We start from the raw sequence: 16,548 nt of genomic DNA on the forward strand, positions 1-16,548 counted from the left end.
CCCCCGAGCCCCCACTCCACACCGGCCCCACCGCCCTACCTGACGGCGTCTGCCGCTCGCCCTCAGCCATCTTCCTCTCGCCGGGAGCCGGCCGGGATGCCTGCCGTACCCACTCCCCTTTCACCCCTGCACCACCCCGCCTTGCCCCGGCCTCACCACGCGCTCTGGGCTGGCTGAAGAGAAACGAGCCCCGGCAGGCTATAACCGAAAACTGAGAATTAAAGTCACCCCAGTGGAGACGTCCGCCATGTTGGTGCGGGGCACTCTGGGAGCATGCTCAGCAACGGCCGGCTCGGGGCGGCCGAACTCAGCGGGGGGGGTGGGGGGGGGCGCGGCAGCCATGTTGGTGCGGGGCGCCGGCGAGCATGCGCACCAACGGCCGGCTCGGGGCGGTGCGCTCAGCGAGGGGCGGCGGCCATGTTGGTGGGGGGTGCCGGCGAGCATGCGCACCAACGGCCGGCTTGCCTCCCGACGCGCCAACCGCCTGCCAGGAGGGCGCTGGGAGCTCGGCAGCCATGCTTTTGCGGGGCGGTCCCCGCCTGTCATCTTCGAGCCGGGCTCTGACCCGACCCCGAGGACTATTAGAAGACCTGCCTCTGTCAACATGGTTGTGTTTTCCTACCACTCTGAGGGCAGCGCCCCCAAAATGACTGAGGGGGGTGTACACCACTGCCTCCCACAGTTTGTGGACGCCTTAATGGAGGTGGGAGAGGGCGAACCGGACGGCGGCCTCCGCCTTGCTCCTCTTCCCGGGCTCCACCGCCTCGTGGGGTTCCCCAATCGCTCATTACGCCCCGGTCCCGCCCCGGCCCCGCCCCGCGCTCGCGGCTTAGCCTCCGGGGCCGGAACCGGCTCGAGGCCCCGCCTCACGAGTCCGCCTCTCCCGGGCCGCCCCTCCCGCCCGGCCCGGTGGGTGGGCGCGGGGCCGCCTCTACCGGCTAGCGGCCGTGACTCGGCGACCTTGGCCCGGAGGCTCTAGCAGGGACCCACCGGCGGCGCGGACTTTGCCCAGGGCGTCGGACGGAGCGGACTGTGAGTCCGCGGGCGGGCTGCAGAGATGTTGGCATTCGCTGCCAGGACCGTGGTGAGTGTGGCCGGGCAGCCGGCCTGGCGGGCCCTGGAGCGGGCCGGGCGGGCGGGCAGCGGACGGGGCCAGCAACGTAGCTACGCCCGAGTGGGAAAACCGGCCGTCGAGGTGCTGGGGCCCGGCGGCCGCTGTCCAACCCAGCTAGGAGCTGCTGGGGTGAGGTCAGCAGATGGACTAACCCCGTTTGGCAGAGGGGGAGACTGAGGCTCAAGGTCAGGAGGCTTTTTGTGGCACTAAATTCCAACGACCCAAGTTGAAATGGATGAAGTTAACAGTTTTATTGTAATTTTAGTCTTAGCGTGTGGGGTTTTGTCCCTTTTGTTGTTGTCGTTGTTAGTTGTGTACAGAATGTGTATCTTTTTGTTTGTTTTTTTTTTTTTAACCTGTGAGGACCGTGGCTTCGGGCCGCACCTCCACCCTCAGACCCAGAGCCAAGGAGCGGAGAGACCAGGAATGTCTCCCCATGGTTATTCTCTGACTCACACACCTGTCCACGGCAGCCTGAGCCATTTCTTCCCCGGCCACTTCTCCAACCCCATCCAGTTGGTCACCCTTCCTGGGTTGATCAAATGGTCCCTGGGGAACTGTGTGTGGCCAGAGCCACTCCAGTGAAGGCATCAAGCTGGGCTGCTCAGAAAGTCCTCCAAGTTGTCCGAAGACGGCAGGCGGAAGCCCCACGCCCCCGACTTCCACTAGCCCCTCCCCGCAACTTCATTAGCATCTACAAACCCCCACCCCTCCACCCCGACCACCACCCGCAGTCTTCCCCAGGGCAGCTTGGAGCAGGTGGCACTGCTCTCTGTTTAGATCCCTCTCCTGTCTACTCCTAGTGTATCTCTGTATCTCCCTGTGTTTTTGCCATGGATATTTAGACACTGCGAGGCCCCGAGGGCTGAGGTACTAATCTACCTTCCCAGAGACTTTTCCAGATATTTCAGGGCCCCAGAGTTCCACCTCCTCCTTGCTGGCGCCACCTGAGCCAGCAAGGTGTTCCCATCCCACAGATTGCCTCTAGGTCATCCTAATGACCTGATCACTGCCAGGAAAACTGAGGCAAAAAGAGACTTGGCTCAGCTTCCCTGGTCAGGGGACTCAAATCTAGCCCAATCCCAAAGCCAGCATTCTTTGGTTTATTTTTAATGCCCAAAGGTCTCTACTGGTAACCCCCAGCTGAATGAACTAGACTCAAGAGAACTAGACTTTAGGGGAAGGGTGGCCCAGAAGGAACCAGATGTCCTGGAGGGAAATGCTCACTGGCTGCCCCTTCCCGGGGTCTCCTCCTCGGTGGCTCCATCCCCAGTGTTCAGGACCATATTCACGGTTACAGTATAACCTTGGTGGTCAAGCAGTTTCTGTCCTCCAGCTAAGTATTCCCTCATCACACAGACCGATGCACATTCCAGCAGGTAGAGTTTTAATACCACTTGGCCTGACTCCCTGGCCCTGGACCCATCCAGGGAAGAAAGGGAAACATTTTCCAGGTTTCCTTCTCCAGTGCACAGCGTTATCCCTCTCATCTGCTCCCCATTACTCCACTTCTGGAAGCTGGGGAGGATGGAGCAGCTGCTCCCGCAGCAACCACAAGCCCAGATGCCACCACAGCCGCTGCAGCCACTACCCCGTCTGCCTCCCCCTGAATCTTGGCTCTTGTCTTCTCTTTCCAGCCCGGGAAAGTGGCTGCCTCTTGCTAGGTTCTGCTCACCCACTTGGTAGCACAGTTAGGCTTAGAGATCCAGCCCAAGAGGCAGACAGACAGGGCTCAGAACCTCAGTCCTGCCATGGAGAACGGGCAGCAGAAAGAGAAGGTATGAAATGGAGCCTCTGCTGCTTGCCTGCCCACTGCTGCCAGCAGCCTTGGACCTTCTTGTCTCTCTCTCTCTCTCTCTCTGCCAACTCTCACCCTCCTGCCAGGCCACTCAGCTCTCTCTTGGCACAGCACTGTCCCCATGCCATCCCTCTCCCCAGCCCACAGACAGGAAAAATCCTAAAGGTACTGTGATCGTCTAGCTCTATCTAATTTTCTCTTCTTCCCTCCTATTTCTCAACCTGGTTTGGGTGGGAGAAAAGGAGGTGGGGACCTCCGGGAGGGAGCCATCACCTCACCAGCTGGCTGGCTCACCAGGGTGAGAAAGGCGGGGCCCTATACATCCAACAGGTGAGAGGCCCCTCTGATCTCTGCCGCCCCCAGCAGGTGCCATCCATCCTGACTTGGTTCCTGTGAGCCCTGCCAAGATGAGTGGCCCCTCCCCACCCTCCCCCATCCCTACTTGCCTCTCCAGGCCCCTAAGAGGCGAGACACCTACAGCTGAGGGCTGGGAAACCAGGGCAGGCCCCACCCAAGAGGCTGTCTCTGACACCAGGAATGGGCACATAAGTGCCCAGGACTTCAGCCTTGGGAGCGCCAGGGTCTCCCAGAGCTGGTGAGAGAATGAGCAGGATGTTCTGCTGCCTGCAGGTGAAGCCCCTGGGCCTCCTCAAGCCCTCCTCCTTGATGAAGGTTTCCAGTCGCTTTAAGGCACACCAGGACTCGCTCCCCCGGCTCCCTGTGCCCCCGCTCCAGCAGACCCTGGACCATTATCTCAAGGCGCTGCAGCCCATCGTGAGCGAGGAAGAATGGACCCAAACCAAGCAGCTGGTGGAAGAGTTTCAGACAGCAGGTGGTGTAGGGGAGCGCCTGCAGAAGGGGCTGGAGCGCAGAGCCAGGAAGATGGAGAACTGGGTGAGTGAGAAAGCAGGGGGCGCACCAGTCCCTTTGGCGCATGTGGAGGGTGAGGGGAACAGGGCCACTCCCGGAAGGCCTGGGTCGTTGTGAGCGCCCCTCCTGTGGCCTGTTGCTGGCTGCATACCCCCAATTTTCCAACACAGGCTGCACTGGTGCATCCATTTGCACCATGAAGTTTCCTGAGCACTTACTCTGTGCCCAGCACCAAGCAGGGTGCTGGGTGAGCAAGAAGGACATTGTCAACAGCCTGGTGGCATTGACAGTCAAGTAGAGCAGGGAGAGGACACGCGTGAGGGGATCAGGCCGTATCAGGCAGTGCAGTTCTCTCAAGTGGAGAGGACGGAGCAGGCGTGAGGGTGGAGAGTAGCTTCTTCGCTCCAGAGGGGCAGGGAGGACAGGGCAGAGGCGGTGCTGGGTCTGCGTGAGACAGAGGGGGCAGCGCAGGCACAGGTGGAGACAGCTGGCGGGTTCAAGGACGGGGGCTGGAGTGGGGTGCAGGGGTGGGGGGTCCCGGGAAGCCCCTGGACTGGAGCTCAGTGGGAGGGGGCTGTGGGGTGATCGTATTGACAGTGACTGACTGTCCTGGTTCTGTGTCTCAGTCTTTCATAAAGCTGTGTCCAGCGTGTGCAGGCGTGTCTGCACTGGTGCCCCGGGCACTTTTCTGTGTTCATCTCACACCCAGCATGAACTTAGGGCTCCCGTGCTGGTGGGAGGGAAGCGCAGGTGGGAACAGGAGCCCATGGGCAGGCTGGCAGGGAGAGGACGGAAGTCATTCAGTCCAGGATATGTTTTGGCGTCGATGGCACTTGCTGATGGAGCTGCGGGGTGGACAGTCCAGGCCTAAAGCAACTCTGTGCGGGGAGGGAAGGAGGGTCGTTGAGACAGGGATGAATGGAGAACCAGAGATGGGTCTGGCCCTGTAAAGTGAGAGGCGCTGTGAGGGAGCAGGTGGAAGGGCAGGGGCTGCACAGAGAGGAGGTGTGAGACGTGAGCCGGCCACCAGCAGAGACGAACCTGCGATAAGGTCGGAATCTTACTGCATCTGGGATCTGGCAGTTTTCCAACTTTGTTTGTAGCCAGAACTGTTATTTCAGACTTAATCTTCTGGCTAAAAGCATGGGAGCACCAGCCCGTCTCCACTCACGGGCCCTGGAGGGTTCTGCCCCTGCTCAGCAGATTTTCACTGAGGGAATGCCCCCATCTGCAGGGGCTCCCCTGGATTCCAGAGCTCTGGTCAGAGGCTCTGAGATCTCCAGGGCTGTGGGGGCACTTGGCTGAAGGGCAGCCCAACCTGGCTGTCCCCAAGGGGAGGGAGCTTCTGTCTGCCCCTCCCCATCTACGAATGAGAAAACTGTGGCCCAGGGAGATGGATCGAAGAGCCACACAGCAGCGCTCAAGGAGGCTCCAAGCTAGACAGGAGGGCCTGGCTGATCGGGGACCATGTCTCTAGGTCCCAGATCAGCAGACAGCAGTTGCCTACGGGCCTGCTGTGTAACCCAGGCATATTGCCCTTGTTCACCCCTTGCCAGGGGCCAATGGCCAGCAGTTTCCCAAGGGGAGTCCATGTGATAAGAGGCATGTCCTACTGCATTTAAGATAGATGAGGAAGCACAGTGGGGGTTGAGTCTCCAGGGATTGAAGGACCTGCCACAGAGGGTTGTGCTGGGGGGAATGTGTAGTGGGGGCAGTATTGCTGTCAGCACATAAGGTTCAAGGATGATGGTCACCTGCAGGTCCCAAGACAGGAACCTTTAGCTGCATATCCATGGAAATACCCAACCCTGGGCAGAGAGTGGCCAGCCTAGTAGAGAGTCACCTACATCTTGTCACTAGTACAGTGATCTGTCCTTACAGAGGCTCTGAGATGTCCAGGACTGTGTTCCAGATTGCCCTGACCTTGAGATCCAAGTGGCTGTCCATTCCCTAGCCTGACAGCAGCAAAGCTGAGGGCACAGAGGATCAGGGTTTCTGAGGGCTCCTGCTTCCCTAGAATATGCCCACCTGAGATGGGCAGAAACTTACTTATCAGACTTTGTTTTCATATAACTTTCTCTCTTGCTTCCTTTCTATCAGACGTACATTTTTATTTTCTAAAAGTACTAAAGTCATTGACCTGAAATATGTCAATGAAGAGAAGGAAAAAATGACCGCTATTTCTCCCTCTGTTCTTCCCCCAATCCCAGGTTTCCTGCCAGTCTTTTTTTCCTTGAGAGTGTTGCCTGATTCCCCTTGCTAATGCTGACTGGCTCCATTAGAGGGACGAGGATGGATTGCTGCTGGGTTTACAGGACTGGGGGGTTCTGGATCTGAGCATTCAGTCTGAGAATCTGTGCCCACTAGAGAGGGCAGAGGGCACCCAGCCAGCTCTGTTGGCCCTGGTAGTGAAGGGGCAACCAGGTCCCCATCCATCCCTCCTCACGGGCTCTGGTCCTTCCCCAGCTGTCCGACTGGTGGCTCAAAACAGCCTACCTCCAGTACCGCCAGCCCCTGGTCATCTACTCCAGCCCTGGTGTGATGCTGCCGAAGCAGGACTTTGTGGATCGGCAGGGCCAGCTCCGGTGAGTCACCAAGGTGGAGGCAGAGCTCTGGACCTTCCCAGGGCCCTGATGTCCACTTCCCCCAGGAGAATAGAGGGGCCCCAGCCTTGTTCATTATCTTTCATCCCCACAAATAGCCTTAGGAAGTAGGCAGCATCATCCCTGTTTTATAGATAGGGAAACTGAGGTTAGGAGCAGTGAAGGGACCTGCCCAAGATCACCTTTCAGGACTGACTGACCTGGACATGAAGCAGAATCTTCCTGACTCTTGTTAACCACCAAACTGCAGAGTAGGACTCCTCCCTTTCCCTAAACCTGAGGCTACCACTCACCCCAGTTCTGGCACTTTACCTCTTCCTTCCCACTTTCCTCAGCTGGCCACAAGGGTGACCTTTGTACACAGTCCCGTTTTCCACATACAGCCATGTCACTTTGCCTTGGCCTCTATTCCAGTTTTACCAGGGATAAAAATACCAGTGACAAGATCTCCTGCCCAAGGACTAGTCAGTCTCTCAGGGCCATACCTGCTTCTTTTAAAGGGACCAGGGCACCCCAGGAAGGACCAGGGGTTCAAGCCCAGAAACTCTAGCCAGCGGTCCCCATGTTGGGGGCCAGGAGCACCCCCATGCGTCAGGCATGGTTGATGTGGCCCAGGCGGTTCAGGGAGGAAGGAGCAGGTTGACTGAGATGCCCTGGGGGACACACAGGCCCAGAAACAGGAAGAGATCTAAGAGGGGGGACATCTCAAGCCACTGTCCCCCCAGTCACCCTTCGCCTTCCCCCCACAGTCCTAGGTCCCTCCCTAACTGATGCTTCAGAACAGGGTGAAGGCCTTCCAGGCTCCAGGCTGTGAATCAGGGTCTTGGACCCTCTGAGGATGGAGCCAGCCATAGTCATGCTGCTCAGTAGCACCAAAGTCCTGCCAATTGCTTGGCCAACACATCACCCTAATCCCTTTCCCTAGAGATTATGCAGAGTGAGACAGAAATGCAGGTTCTACACTTGAACTTCTTCAGGCTCTCTAGGCAGTGAGAGGAGTGAAACAACCTTCTTCTGGCTGTCCACACAGCCTTGGGATTTTTACTTTGTCCCTCCAGGTTCGCTGCCAAATTAATCGAGGGCGTGTTGGATTTCAAGGCCATGATTGACAAGTGAGTGGCCCTATCCCCACCCTGTCACCTCCCACCTGGACCGCCTAATTACTACAGCCACTCCAGCAGCCTAGCCCCACCCCCTGCCTGACTGCTGAGCAGGCCCAGAGCTCAGTGGCTTTCACTTCCTGCTGACCTAGCCTCTTTGCGGATTGGGGAGGCAGAGCACGGGGATCGGGACACCTGAGTCCTCAGCTCCAGCTACCGTGACCTCCTCCAGGGGACCCTCTCCCAAGAGATCCCTGGAATTGACATCCCAGCTGAAGAAGGGACCCCAGGGGATGACTCACTGCTTCATCTTCCCTGTGGCAAAGTGAAGCCCAGAGAAGAGAAGGGAATTTCCAGGGTGACTCACAAGTAGGGTGGCTCGCAGGCCTCCTGACCCAGTTGGCCTCCAACAACCACCCCCCTTCCCCTCTTCCCACGCTAAATGCGGGGGTGGGCACCAAGGGGCCCAGCACTGCTTGTGTGAGCCCCACTGCCCAACCCAGCCTGCAGCCAGACCCAGGAGCTTCCTACGGATCCCACCTACCTCCCTGTCCCTCTGCCCCTGCAGCGAGACCCTGCCCGTGGAGTACCTGGGGGGCAAGCCACTGTGCATGAACCAGTACTATCAGATCCTATCGTCCTGCCGTGTGCCGGGCCCCAAGCAGGATTTGGTCACCAAGTTCAGCAGGACCAAGAAGCCGCCTATGCACATCACCGTGGTGCATAACTACCAAGTGGGTGATCCCCCTGCAGCTGTTCAACCCCCACATGGTTGCAGGAAGAAGCAGGGCAGGGCTCAGAGTCAGCTTCCCCAACACACTTGCCCATGTGCCCTTGGAACAGGCAGGCCGTGGACCTCTTCTCTCCACTGGGTATCCAGACAGGCCCCGACCCTGGGGAGGCCTGCAAGAGTTAGGGCCTGGTCAGCCCGGGGAGAACAGTGCAGGGATCTCCTCCCCTTCCTTGCCCTCGGCCTGACGCCGTCCCCTCAGCTGGGCTGGGAGGTGACCGCTGCCTGTCTGAGGCCCCCACAAAACCCCTTCTCTCCACCTGCCTGTGCCCGGACAGTTTTTTGAGTTGGATGTGTACCACAGCGATGGGACACCCCTGACCTCGGATCAGATCTTCACACAGCTGGAGAAGGTCTGGAACTCGTCACTGCAAACCAACAAGGAGCCCGTGGGCATCCTCACCTCCAACCACCGTAACTCCTGGGCCAAGGCCTACAGCACCCTCATCAAAGGTACCCACATCAGACCCCAGCAACCCGTCATGCTGAATCCCTTCGACTCAGAGCGGGCGCTGTTGGCCCCATTGCACATAAGGGAAAATCTCCGTTGGGTTCTGTTAGTTTCTTCTTTCTGTTCAGTAGCAAGTTGCAGTGAGAACGCGTCCTCTGACTGAGGAACCCACCTTCACATCCCTTCTGAATCCCGTGTTGGGCAAGAGCATCTTCCCCAGAATCCACTCCCATGTTGGATCCCCAGCTGCCTTACTGGCTCTCTCTGTGACCTGGGCTTCTGTTTTCTGAAGGAGGGCAGCAGTGCCTCATGGGGTGGTCTGGGGCTACAGGGCCCTGTTAAAGGAAACTCTAGAGACCTCCCCAGGCCTAACCCTCACCGGCCCCCCCACACACACACATCCCCACAGACAAGGTGAACCGGGAGTCAGTGCACTCCATCCAGAGGAGCATCTTCACCGTGTGCCTGGACGCACCCATGCCTCGGGTCTCGGAAGACACGTACCGCAGCCAGGTGGCGGGCCAGATGCTGCACGGGGGCGGCAGCAAGCTCAACAGTGGCAACCGCTGGTTCGACAAGACACTGCAGGTAAGGAGCTGGCAGGGCCAGGACTCCCACCCCCAACCCGCACCCAGGCTCAGCCCACTGCCACCTCAGGACTTCCTGTCCCTCCCCTGGACTCCGGCGTCCCTGGCTTCCCAGCTTGTAAAGCAGGGGGAAACCAGCAGGTAGACGAGGCTATAATTAGCTGTCTTTCCCAAGCCTGGCCCAGTAACCCCTGTCACCTCCAACACATCCGTCTGTGATCAGGGAGAGCCTGGAATGTGGGGCCAGGCTGAGTGGCACGGTCTTGGTCATGACTTTCCCTCTTACCTGTGAAATGGGGTAGTGGTAGGACTTCTGGGAACGGTAGGTGCGAGGACCCAGAAAGGTCTCTGAGCACAGGATGTGCTTAGCGTGACCTGGGACAGGCGTCCCAAAGTCCCCGGTGAGTGTTAGCTGTTATGAATAAGAGTAATAAGTCAGCCGAAGTGCTTGAGATGGTTCAGAGCCCGCCCCCCCCAGCAGGGGACCCTGCAGGAGAATGGCTGCTGGGGCCTAGAGCTGTCAGTGACCCCATCTCCCCTGCAGTTCATCGTGGCCGAAGACGGTGCCTGTGGGCTCATCTACGAGCATGCGGCGGCCGAGGGACCCCCCATCGTCTCCCTCTTGGACCACGTCATTGAGTTCACGTGAGTGTGGGTCTCCCACCCTCCAGCCAGTTCTCCAACTCCTGATGACAGTGACACAGAGGTGACAGAGGAGCTCTCAGAGGAGGAATGGCCTTCTCCCTTGTGCTGGGAATCTGTGCTTCTTCAGAGGAAGCCAGAAGGGGGCGTGGGTTCCAGAGTCCATCAGAGCTGGGTTTGCATTCTGGCTTTGCCACTTCTCAGCTCGGTGACCTTGGACAAGTCCCTTCTCCTCCTCCAAGAGTCTCCTTGGACTGGTTCCCTCCTCCCCATTGTAATCCCGGGGATGGACCCAGGTTCTGGAGGCTCCTGGTAGGAGCCTGAGACCTCACATCCTGTGCAGGAAGAGGCCAGAACTCGTGCGGTCTCCCATGGTTCCCCTGCCCATGCCGAAGAAGCTGCGGTTCAACATCACGCCCGAGATAAAGAGCGACATTGAGAAGGCCAAGCAGAACCTCAGCATGTGAGTGCTGGGAGGGGCTCCTCTAGCCAAAACAAGAGCCAGGTCCGCCATGGTGCCTGCTGGTTCGGAGACTGCCCTCGGCCCCTCTGTGGGGTTGGCAGAGGCTGCTGGGTACTGCTCCTCACTTTCCACCCCCACCCCACCCCCAGCATGATCCAGGACCTGGACATCACGGTAATGGTGTTCCACCACTTTGGAAAGGACTTCCCCAAATCGGAAAAGCTGAGCCCGGATGCCTTCATCCAGATGGCACTGCAGCTGGCCTACTACAGGTACACCCCACACCCTGGGAAGGAGGATGAAGCCTGGGGGCAGGTGGAGGGACCTTCCAGGGGTGAGCTCAGCGCCTTTCCCACCCAGGATCTACGGGCAGGCCTGCGCCACCTACGAAAGCGCCTCTCTGCGCATGTTCCACCTGGGCCGGACCGACACCATCCGCTCGGCTTCCATGGACTCACTGACCTTCGTCAAGGCCATGGATGATCCCAGTGTAACGGTGAGAGATCGGGGGCAAGGGTGGGAGAGCTGGGTTCGAGCCTTTCTCCCTTCCTCCTCCTCCTGTCAGTGCACGTTGAGCGTCTACTATATTCCAGACCTGTGGTGGACACTGGGCATCTCATGGAAGATGGAGCTATGGACTTATTGGTGCAGAGCTTTCTGGCAGCCAAAAAGAAAAGGGAACTCCAGTGGATCCTTGAGCAGCTCCGGGGTTCGGGGCACTACACAGTTGAAACTCCACGTGTCCCTTTATAGTCGCTCTCTGTGTCTGTGGTTGTGTGTCTGCAGGTCCAGCCCTCCCCTCCGTGGGCTGTCATGCTGTTGTGTTTTTTGACAAAAATCCTCATATAAGTAGGCCTGCACAGTTTAAACCGAGTTGTTCAAGGGCCAGCCACCAGCAGTGAGCACTTGCCCTATGTCAGGCCTTGGCTGGGGACTGGCCAGTCTGTGCTCTCAGGGAGAACAGAACCTGGAGTGGGGAGTGGGCCCCTGAGGGGGGAGCAGGGACAGTAAGCGTCAGCGCCCTCTCCCCCTCACCTAGGAGCACAAGAAGGTGGAGCTGCTGCGGAAGGCCGTGCAGGCCCACCGAGCCTACACCGACCGGGTGAGCCAGCACCCCCCATCCCTGCTCCCTTGGCCCTGGGCGTGACCTCCTGGCCTGTCCATCCCTGCAGCAAATAGCTGCTCCCCTTAGCATCAGGCACCCCTGCCCTAAGCACTGGGGCACTTGGAGCAACGCTGAACATCCGCATTCTACAGTGGGAGAAACGAAGACAAGGCCCAGCAACTGCCCTGGGCCCAGGTTGGCCTCTGCATCATGTTGTGTCAGGCACCCTTCCCGCTGCCCCAGAGCCCAGGATGCTGAGGGTGTGCACAGTCTAGCGGTACACAGGGTGCCTGCCTTCTGACAGCTTGGGCTGCAGTCCAGGGGTGGAGGTCCTGTTCCCAGCCTAACCCTGAGTGCCTGCACACGCCAGGCTTTGCCCATGTGATGCTCAGGCAGCTACTTTGATCAGTGCCGCCCCACAGAGGGAGTGCAGTGATTGTCCTATCTCACAGATGAAGACACTGAGGCCCCTAGATGTCAGTGACCAGCCGAGGTCCCACAGCCAGGATGGGGCCGGGCCACCCAGCTGGAGGCCTGTGCTCTTAGGCTGTACTTTCCAGTCTCCCTAGAGGCAGGGGAGTCCCTAGGCCTCAGTTTCCCCGTCTGTGAAGTGAGAGCTTTCCTGCCCGGCTGCTCTGGTCTCACTGGTCTGAGGGCCAGTGAGTGGAAGAGCCATCGCCACCAGAGGCTCCTAGGGAGGGCAGCAACTTGTGGGGCTACAGCCCCTGCTCCTGACAGCTCCCCTCCCTCAGGCCATCCGTGGGGAGGCCTTTGACCGGCACCTGCTGGGCCTGAAGCTTCAGGCCATCGAAGACCTAGTGAGTATGCCTGACATCTTCATGGACACCTCCTACGCCATCGCCATGCACTTCAACCTCTCCACCAGCCAGGTGAGCCACTGCCTTAACTGCCGGGGGGTGGGATGGACAGAAGCCAGCGAGGCTGCACCGAGGTCTGAAACACAGTCACTTGGAGGTGATGTGACTCACACAGGCCACTCCTGAAGCAGCTGAATTCTGGGATCAGGGGCTTGGCTTCACCTCTGGCAGGCTGAAAAGGAGTCGGGACCCCTCCTCTTCCTTGGCTTCATTCACTCACTGATCAGATGCTAAAGAACATCTGATCTAGGCCAGCCTGTGCAGGGTACTGGGATACTGCCCCCAGGGGCTCACAGTCTAGGCAGGACAGTGACAGCCCCCCAGGAATGTCAGGGAAATCTGTAGAGAGGTGTCACCAGAACTGCACCCCTCAGGACTCGAGGAGAGTCAGCTATCTGCTGAAGACGGGGAGAGGGCGTCTCAGGCAGATCATGGTGGGAGCCCACGTGGAAGGCAGGCTGGTGGCACTGTGGGGCTGGGATGAGAGCCTTGGTCCTGTACCATCCTTAGGTCCCTGCCAAGACAGACTGTGTCATGTTCTTTGGGCCCGTGGTGCCAGACGGCTATGGCGTCTGCTATAACCCCATGGAGACACACATCAACTTCTCCGTGTCAGCCTACAACAGCTGTGCCGAGACCAATGCAGTCCACCTGGCGCACTATCTGGAGAAGGCACTCCTGGACATGCGGGCTCTGCTCCAGAGCCACCCCCGGGCCAAGCTCTGAGCCCGCTGCTCGGCCTGCCGGTGCCAGCCACCCCGCCTTGGGCTGCGCCACCCACTGGGCTCCACTACTTTGCTCCCTCTTCCCCTGGGCCCCACAGATCTCAGTCAGGGACAGCCACCCTCAGCAGGGCCTGCGGACCCAAGCTGAGTGCCTTTCATGGGTCTTCGCCAGCACCCAGGCTGAGTCCAGAAACTGAACAGGAGGTCGGCCTGGGCACCCAGTGTCTCACTCACAGTGGCCTCCTCCTGGGAAAGGAACTAGCTGAGCTCAGCCCCCATGAGGGTGGGGACTGGACAGGCCCTTCCTCACTAGCTCAGCTCTGCCCAGCTTCTGTTGCCTGCACGGCCAGGCTGAGGTCTGTAGCCCAGTCCCTCAACTCCCAAGGACCTTGAGATGAAACTACCTGGAGCTGCAGTCTCCCGGCCTCCCCACAGCTGAGGGGTCAGGGGCGAGGTGTGCTGGTGGCGGGGAAGCCCATTCTGCATCGCAGCGCCATTCGCCTGCTCTTCTGAGGATGTGGCTCAGTGGGCCTCACTGCGCTTGCTTTCACACAGCTTGACTCCTGAACCGTGTCCTGGTTGTATAACAACTTACATGGCAGTTAATAAAAGGGAAATGTGTTGGTAAAGAGTTGTTTCAGCCAAGGAGGCAGGCAGGGCAGGGCAGGCGCCTGGCCCTGCCCTCCCCTGACTTTCCCTGCATCTGGAAGCTGGTGTCCAAGCAGCTAGTGGGCCCAGGGGCACGCCCCCAGAGGAGCCGAGCTCTCGTGTGGGTCAGGAAGCCCAGGGCTGGCCCAGACCTCAGGGCTCTGAGCATGGAGCAGCAGACCCAGGCCCGCATTCTTCAGACACAGCCCTCCTACCTGTGACTTGGGCTTCAGGTAGGGACAGCTCTCCAGGGGCCTTTGGGCCAGGGCCTGGGGTCTGTGGTCTGGGCCCAAGGCTATATCTGCTGCCCAGCACTGAGCCCAGCAGGAGTGGTGGCTGAGCGGCTGTCTGACCCCAGCCCTCACCACTGCCTGGGGCCACCCAGTCAGAACCTTGTATGTGTCCCCAGCCCCAGTCACCCAGCACAGTCCCCATGTCCTGCCACAGTCAACTGGGCAGCTTATGGAGAGTGGAGGGACTCTGGCCCTAGGGAAGACCCTGGCCCAAAAGGAAGATGCTGAGGGTGGGAGGGACTACCCAGCCTGGGGGTGAGGTGCTTCGTGGCCTGGCTAAGCTGCGACGTTCACTGAGGGAGGTTGTCTCCATGTTTCAGAGGATGGAGCAGACTCAGGGAGCACATGCCACATGCCCAAAGCCCCAGGGAGCAAGGAGCGGAGCCCCAGCCCCGTGAGGAGTGGGTGTTGCCAGGGCGGGCCCCTCCCAGCCTGGCCCGCAGGGTGGGTCCCCTTCAGGGACCTTGAGCAGGACCTGAAGAGAATCCCATCACGACAGCACAGAGGCCTTGCTCTGCAGCTGGGGAGCGGCTGGCCGCCGGTGTCCCCAGGCTGGATCTCAGGAAGCAGGGCCCACAGCAGGAGCTGAGTGCTTGCTGTGTGAGCCTCACTAGGCGGGCGCTGCCCCGACCCAGCTGAGGGCAGTCAGGGAGGGGAGGCAGTGATGCAGGCCAAGGACACAGCAGGGGCACGTGCCCATGACTCCAGAAACTCAGATTTTAAGAACTGCCTGGGGCTGACTACAAGGCAGGATTTTTGTGAGTTCATCCCTTTGCATTTGGGTTGTTACAGGTCTCATAAGGTGGAGGCTCACTCAGTTCTGTAGAGCAGCAAAGTACTGCTTGAGGAAGACACATTTACCTAAAACAGCCCTAATCAGTACTCTGGTGGAACTTCCGGGGGAGGGGAGAGTCAAAGTACCATGAAGATGTAGTCATTATCCCTGGGGTGTGACCTATGACACAGGTCTCTGGACACACGAGGGGAGGTAAGTGTTGGGGAGATCACATACTCCTACATGATCAACTTTTGAAATCCAACCATCTGAATGCTGTGCCACTGTGTTTGGAGTAAAATTTCCAAGTACAGCACCATGCTTGAAATGCAGAAAGTCCTGCCGTATCCCAAATCGCTTGTCTAGTGGACCTGGGAGAATTAGGTCAGCAGACTGAGGCTGCCCAGAAACAGCCACACTCTGCCCTAATGCCAGTGATGCAGATGATGAACTCTTTTTTTTTTTGCAAAATGAATGAAAAAGAACTGTCATAAGTTTATATATTTTGTGTAATACATCATTTGAAATTTGAGAATGTAATATATATATAATTAATAAAATCATAAAGAATACTTGGCTTTTGCCTAGATCCTCTGGAAGTTTGTCTCTCTGGGTTGGCATGAACTTGATTTGGGCTCTCTCCATTGGGGAAGTGCAGTGGCTGGAATCAAGGGCAGGCCTGGAGTGGAGATGAGGGAGCCTGCCAGGAGGCTTTGCTGTCTCCAGTTCTCTTGCCTGGAGAATCCCAGGGACGGGGGAGCCTGGTGGGCTGCCGTCTGTGGGGTCACACAGAGTCAGACACGACTGAAGCAACAGGGGCTCATGGGCCAGGACCCACACTGACCTGGGAGGTGGAGAAAGTGGCTATTTCAAAGATGCTCACAAGGAGTTCCCAGGTGGTCCAGGGGCTAAGTCTCCCTGCTCCCAATGCAGGGGGCCCAGGTTCTATACTTGGTTGAAGAGCTGGATTCCACATGTCACAGCGAAGATCCCCAATGTGTCAGCTAATATCCAATGCAGCCAAATATTTAAGAAGAAACAAAAACCCATAAACAGACTTAATCCAGATTTTTTCTTTAAATGCTTATGAAGTGGAATGAGCGAGGCTTGGTGACCAACTGAATGGGAAAAGATGGAGTTAGGCGAAGTATGCAGTGGGGTGCTGGGCAGTTCTGAGAGCCCAAGCAGGACAGTGTGGACAAGTGCCAACTGGGGTAAAAGCAGTGTTTACCTGGGACTTGGGGGAAAAGCCATGGCTCATCAGACAGCCCTGCTGCTGTTTCTCCTGCTGCATTCTAGATTTCCTCTGACTTCTCCAGTTTTTCCCTTCAACTGTGTCTAGTAGACTGTTATTGACCTACCTATCGAGTTGTTGGGTTTTTTTTTGTTTTTTTTGCTGTTGTATTTTTCAGGATTCATTTAAAAATCTGCCAGGGTTCACATTTGTAGTTTCCTATCCTCTGCAGGTATTTTCAAGTTTGTCCTTTATTTCTTTAAAAAAGTGAAACAACTTACAACGTGCGTCTGATCACTAGCACCTGACGCGTGTGTGGGTTTCTTCTTAATACTTGTTTCCTGCTGGTTCTCAAGGATGGTGGTGACTCCTTTTCTAACTGGTCAACTTGGTATTTTGTTCATGGTAATTTCTTAAAACTATATATAACTGAAGTCTAGCATGAAGGTTCCTCCCTCCAGGGATCTGTTTG

General features: G+C 58.0%; 2 protein-coding genes across 7 annotated transcripts in view; one reads left to right on the forward strand and one right to left on the reverse strand.

Moving 5' to 3' along the window:
- The window catches only part of PTPA (protein phosphatase 2 phosphatase activator), a 33,926-nt gene extending 33,504 nt beyond the window's left edge, over positions 1–422 (reverse strand). For all 3 annotated transcript variants that reach the window (XM_027966316.3, XM_027966317.3, XM_060411681.1), the window contains exon 1: positions 40–422. In XM_027966316.3, coding sequence (XP_027822117.1) covers positions 40–70 — 31 coding nt within the window. In that variant the 5' untranslated portion in view covers positions 71–422. The remainder of the gene's footprint in view (positions 1–39) is intronic.
- Positions 423–885: 463 nt separating this feature from the next.
- On the forward strand, positions 886–15,414 carry CRAT (carnitine O-acetyltransferase). 4 transcript variants are annotated; one of them, XM_027966320.3, is made up of 16 exons: positions 886–1,084; positions 2,752–2,892; positions 2,999–3,077; positions 3,543–3,806; positions 6,249–6,367; positions 7,444–7,497; positions 8,054–8,219; positions 8,554–8,728; positions 9,136–9,314; positions 9,858–9,958; positions 10,299–10,418; positions 10,568–10,690; positions 10,779–10,914; positions 11,458–11,520; positions 12,276–12,413; positions 12,912–15,414. In XM_027966320.3, exons 4-16 carry the CDS (start codon positions 3,579–3,581, stop codon positions 13,125–13,127), a joined length of 1,818 nt encoding a protein of 605 aa, XP_027822121.1. In that variant the 5' UTR covers positions 886–1,084; positions 2,752–2,892; positions 2,999–3,077; positions 3,543–3,578; the 3' UTR covers positions 13,128–15,414. The 4 variants fall into 4 exon arrangements, with proteins under 4 accessions (XP_027822121.1, XP_027822120.1, XP_027822122.1 ...); XM_027966319.3 differs by lacking the exon at positions 2,999–3,077; XM_027966321.3 differs by lacking the exon at positions 2,752–2,892.
- Positions 15,415–16,548: the final 1,134 nt, after the last annotated feature.

The sequence above is a fragment of the Ovis aries genome, chromosome 3, assembly GCF_016772045.2.
Source record: "Ovis aries strain OAR_USU_Benz2616 breed Rambouillet chromosome 3, ARS-UI_Ramb_v3.0, whole genome shotgun sequence".
NCBI lineage: Eukaryota > Metazoa > Chordata > Mammalia > Artiodactyla > Bovidae > Ovis > Ovis aries.

Bases quoted from the DNA above. Each gene is read 5' to 3' on its own strand.
- CRAT (XM_027966319.3), top strand. From the start codon at position 2,866: ATGGAGAACGGGCAGCAGAAAGAGAAG. The intron at 3,807-6,248 runs GTGAGTGAGAAA...GTCCTTCCCCAG, and splicing joins CCAGGAAGATGGAGAACTGG to CTGTCCGACTGGTGGCTCAA. The intron at 10,915-11,457 runs GTGAGAGATCGG...CCCCTCACCTAG, and splicing joins TGGATGATCCCAGTGTAACG to GAGCACAAGAAGGTGGAGCT.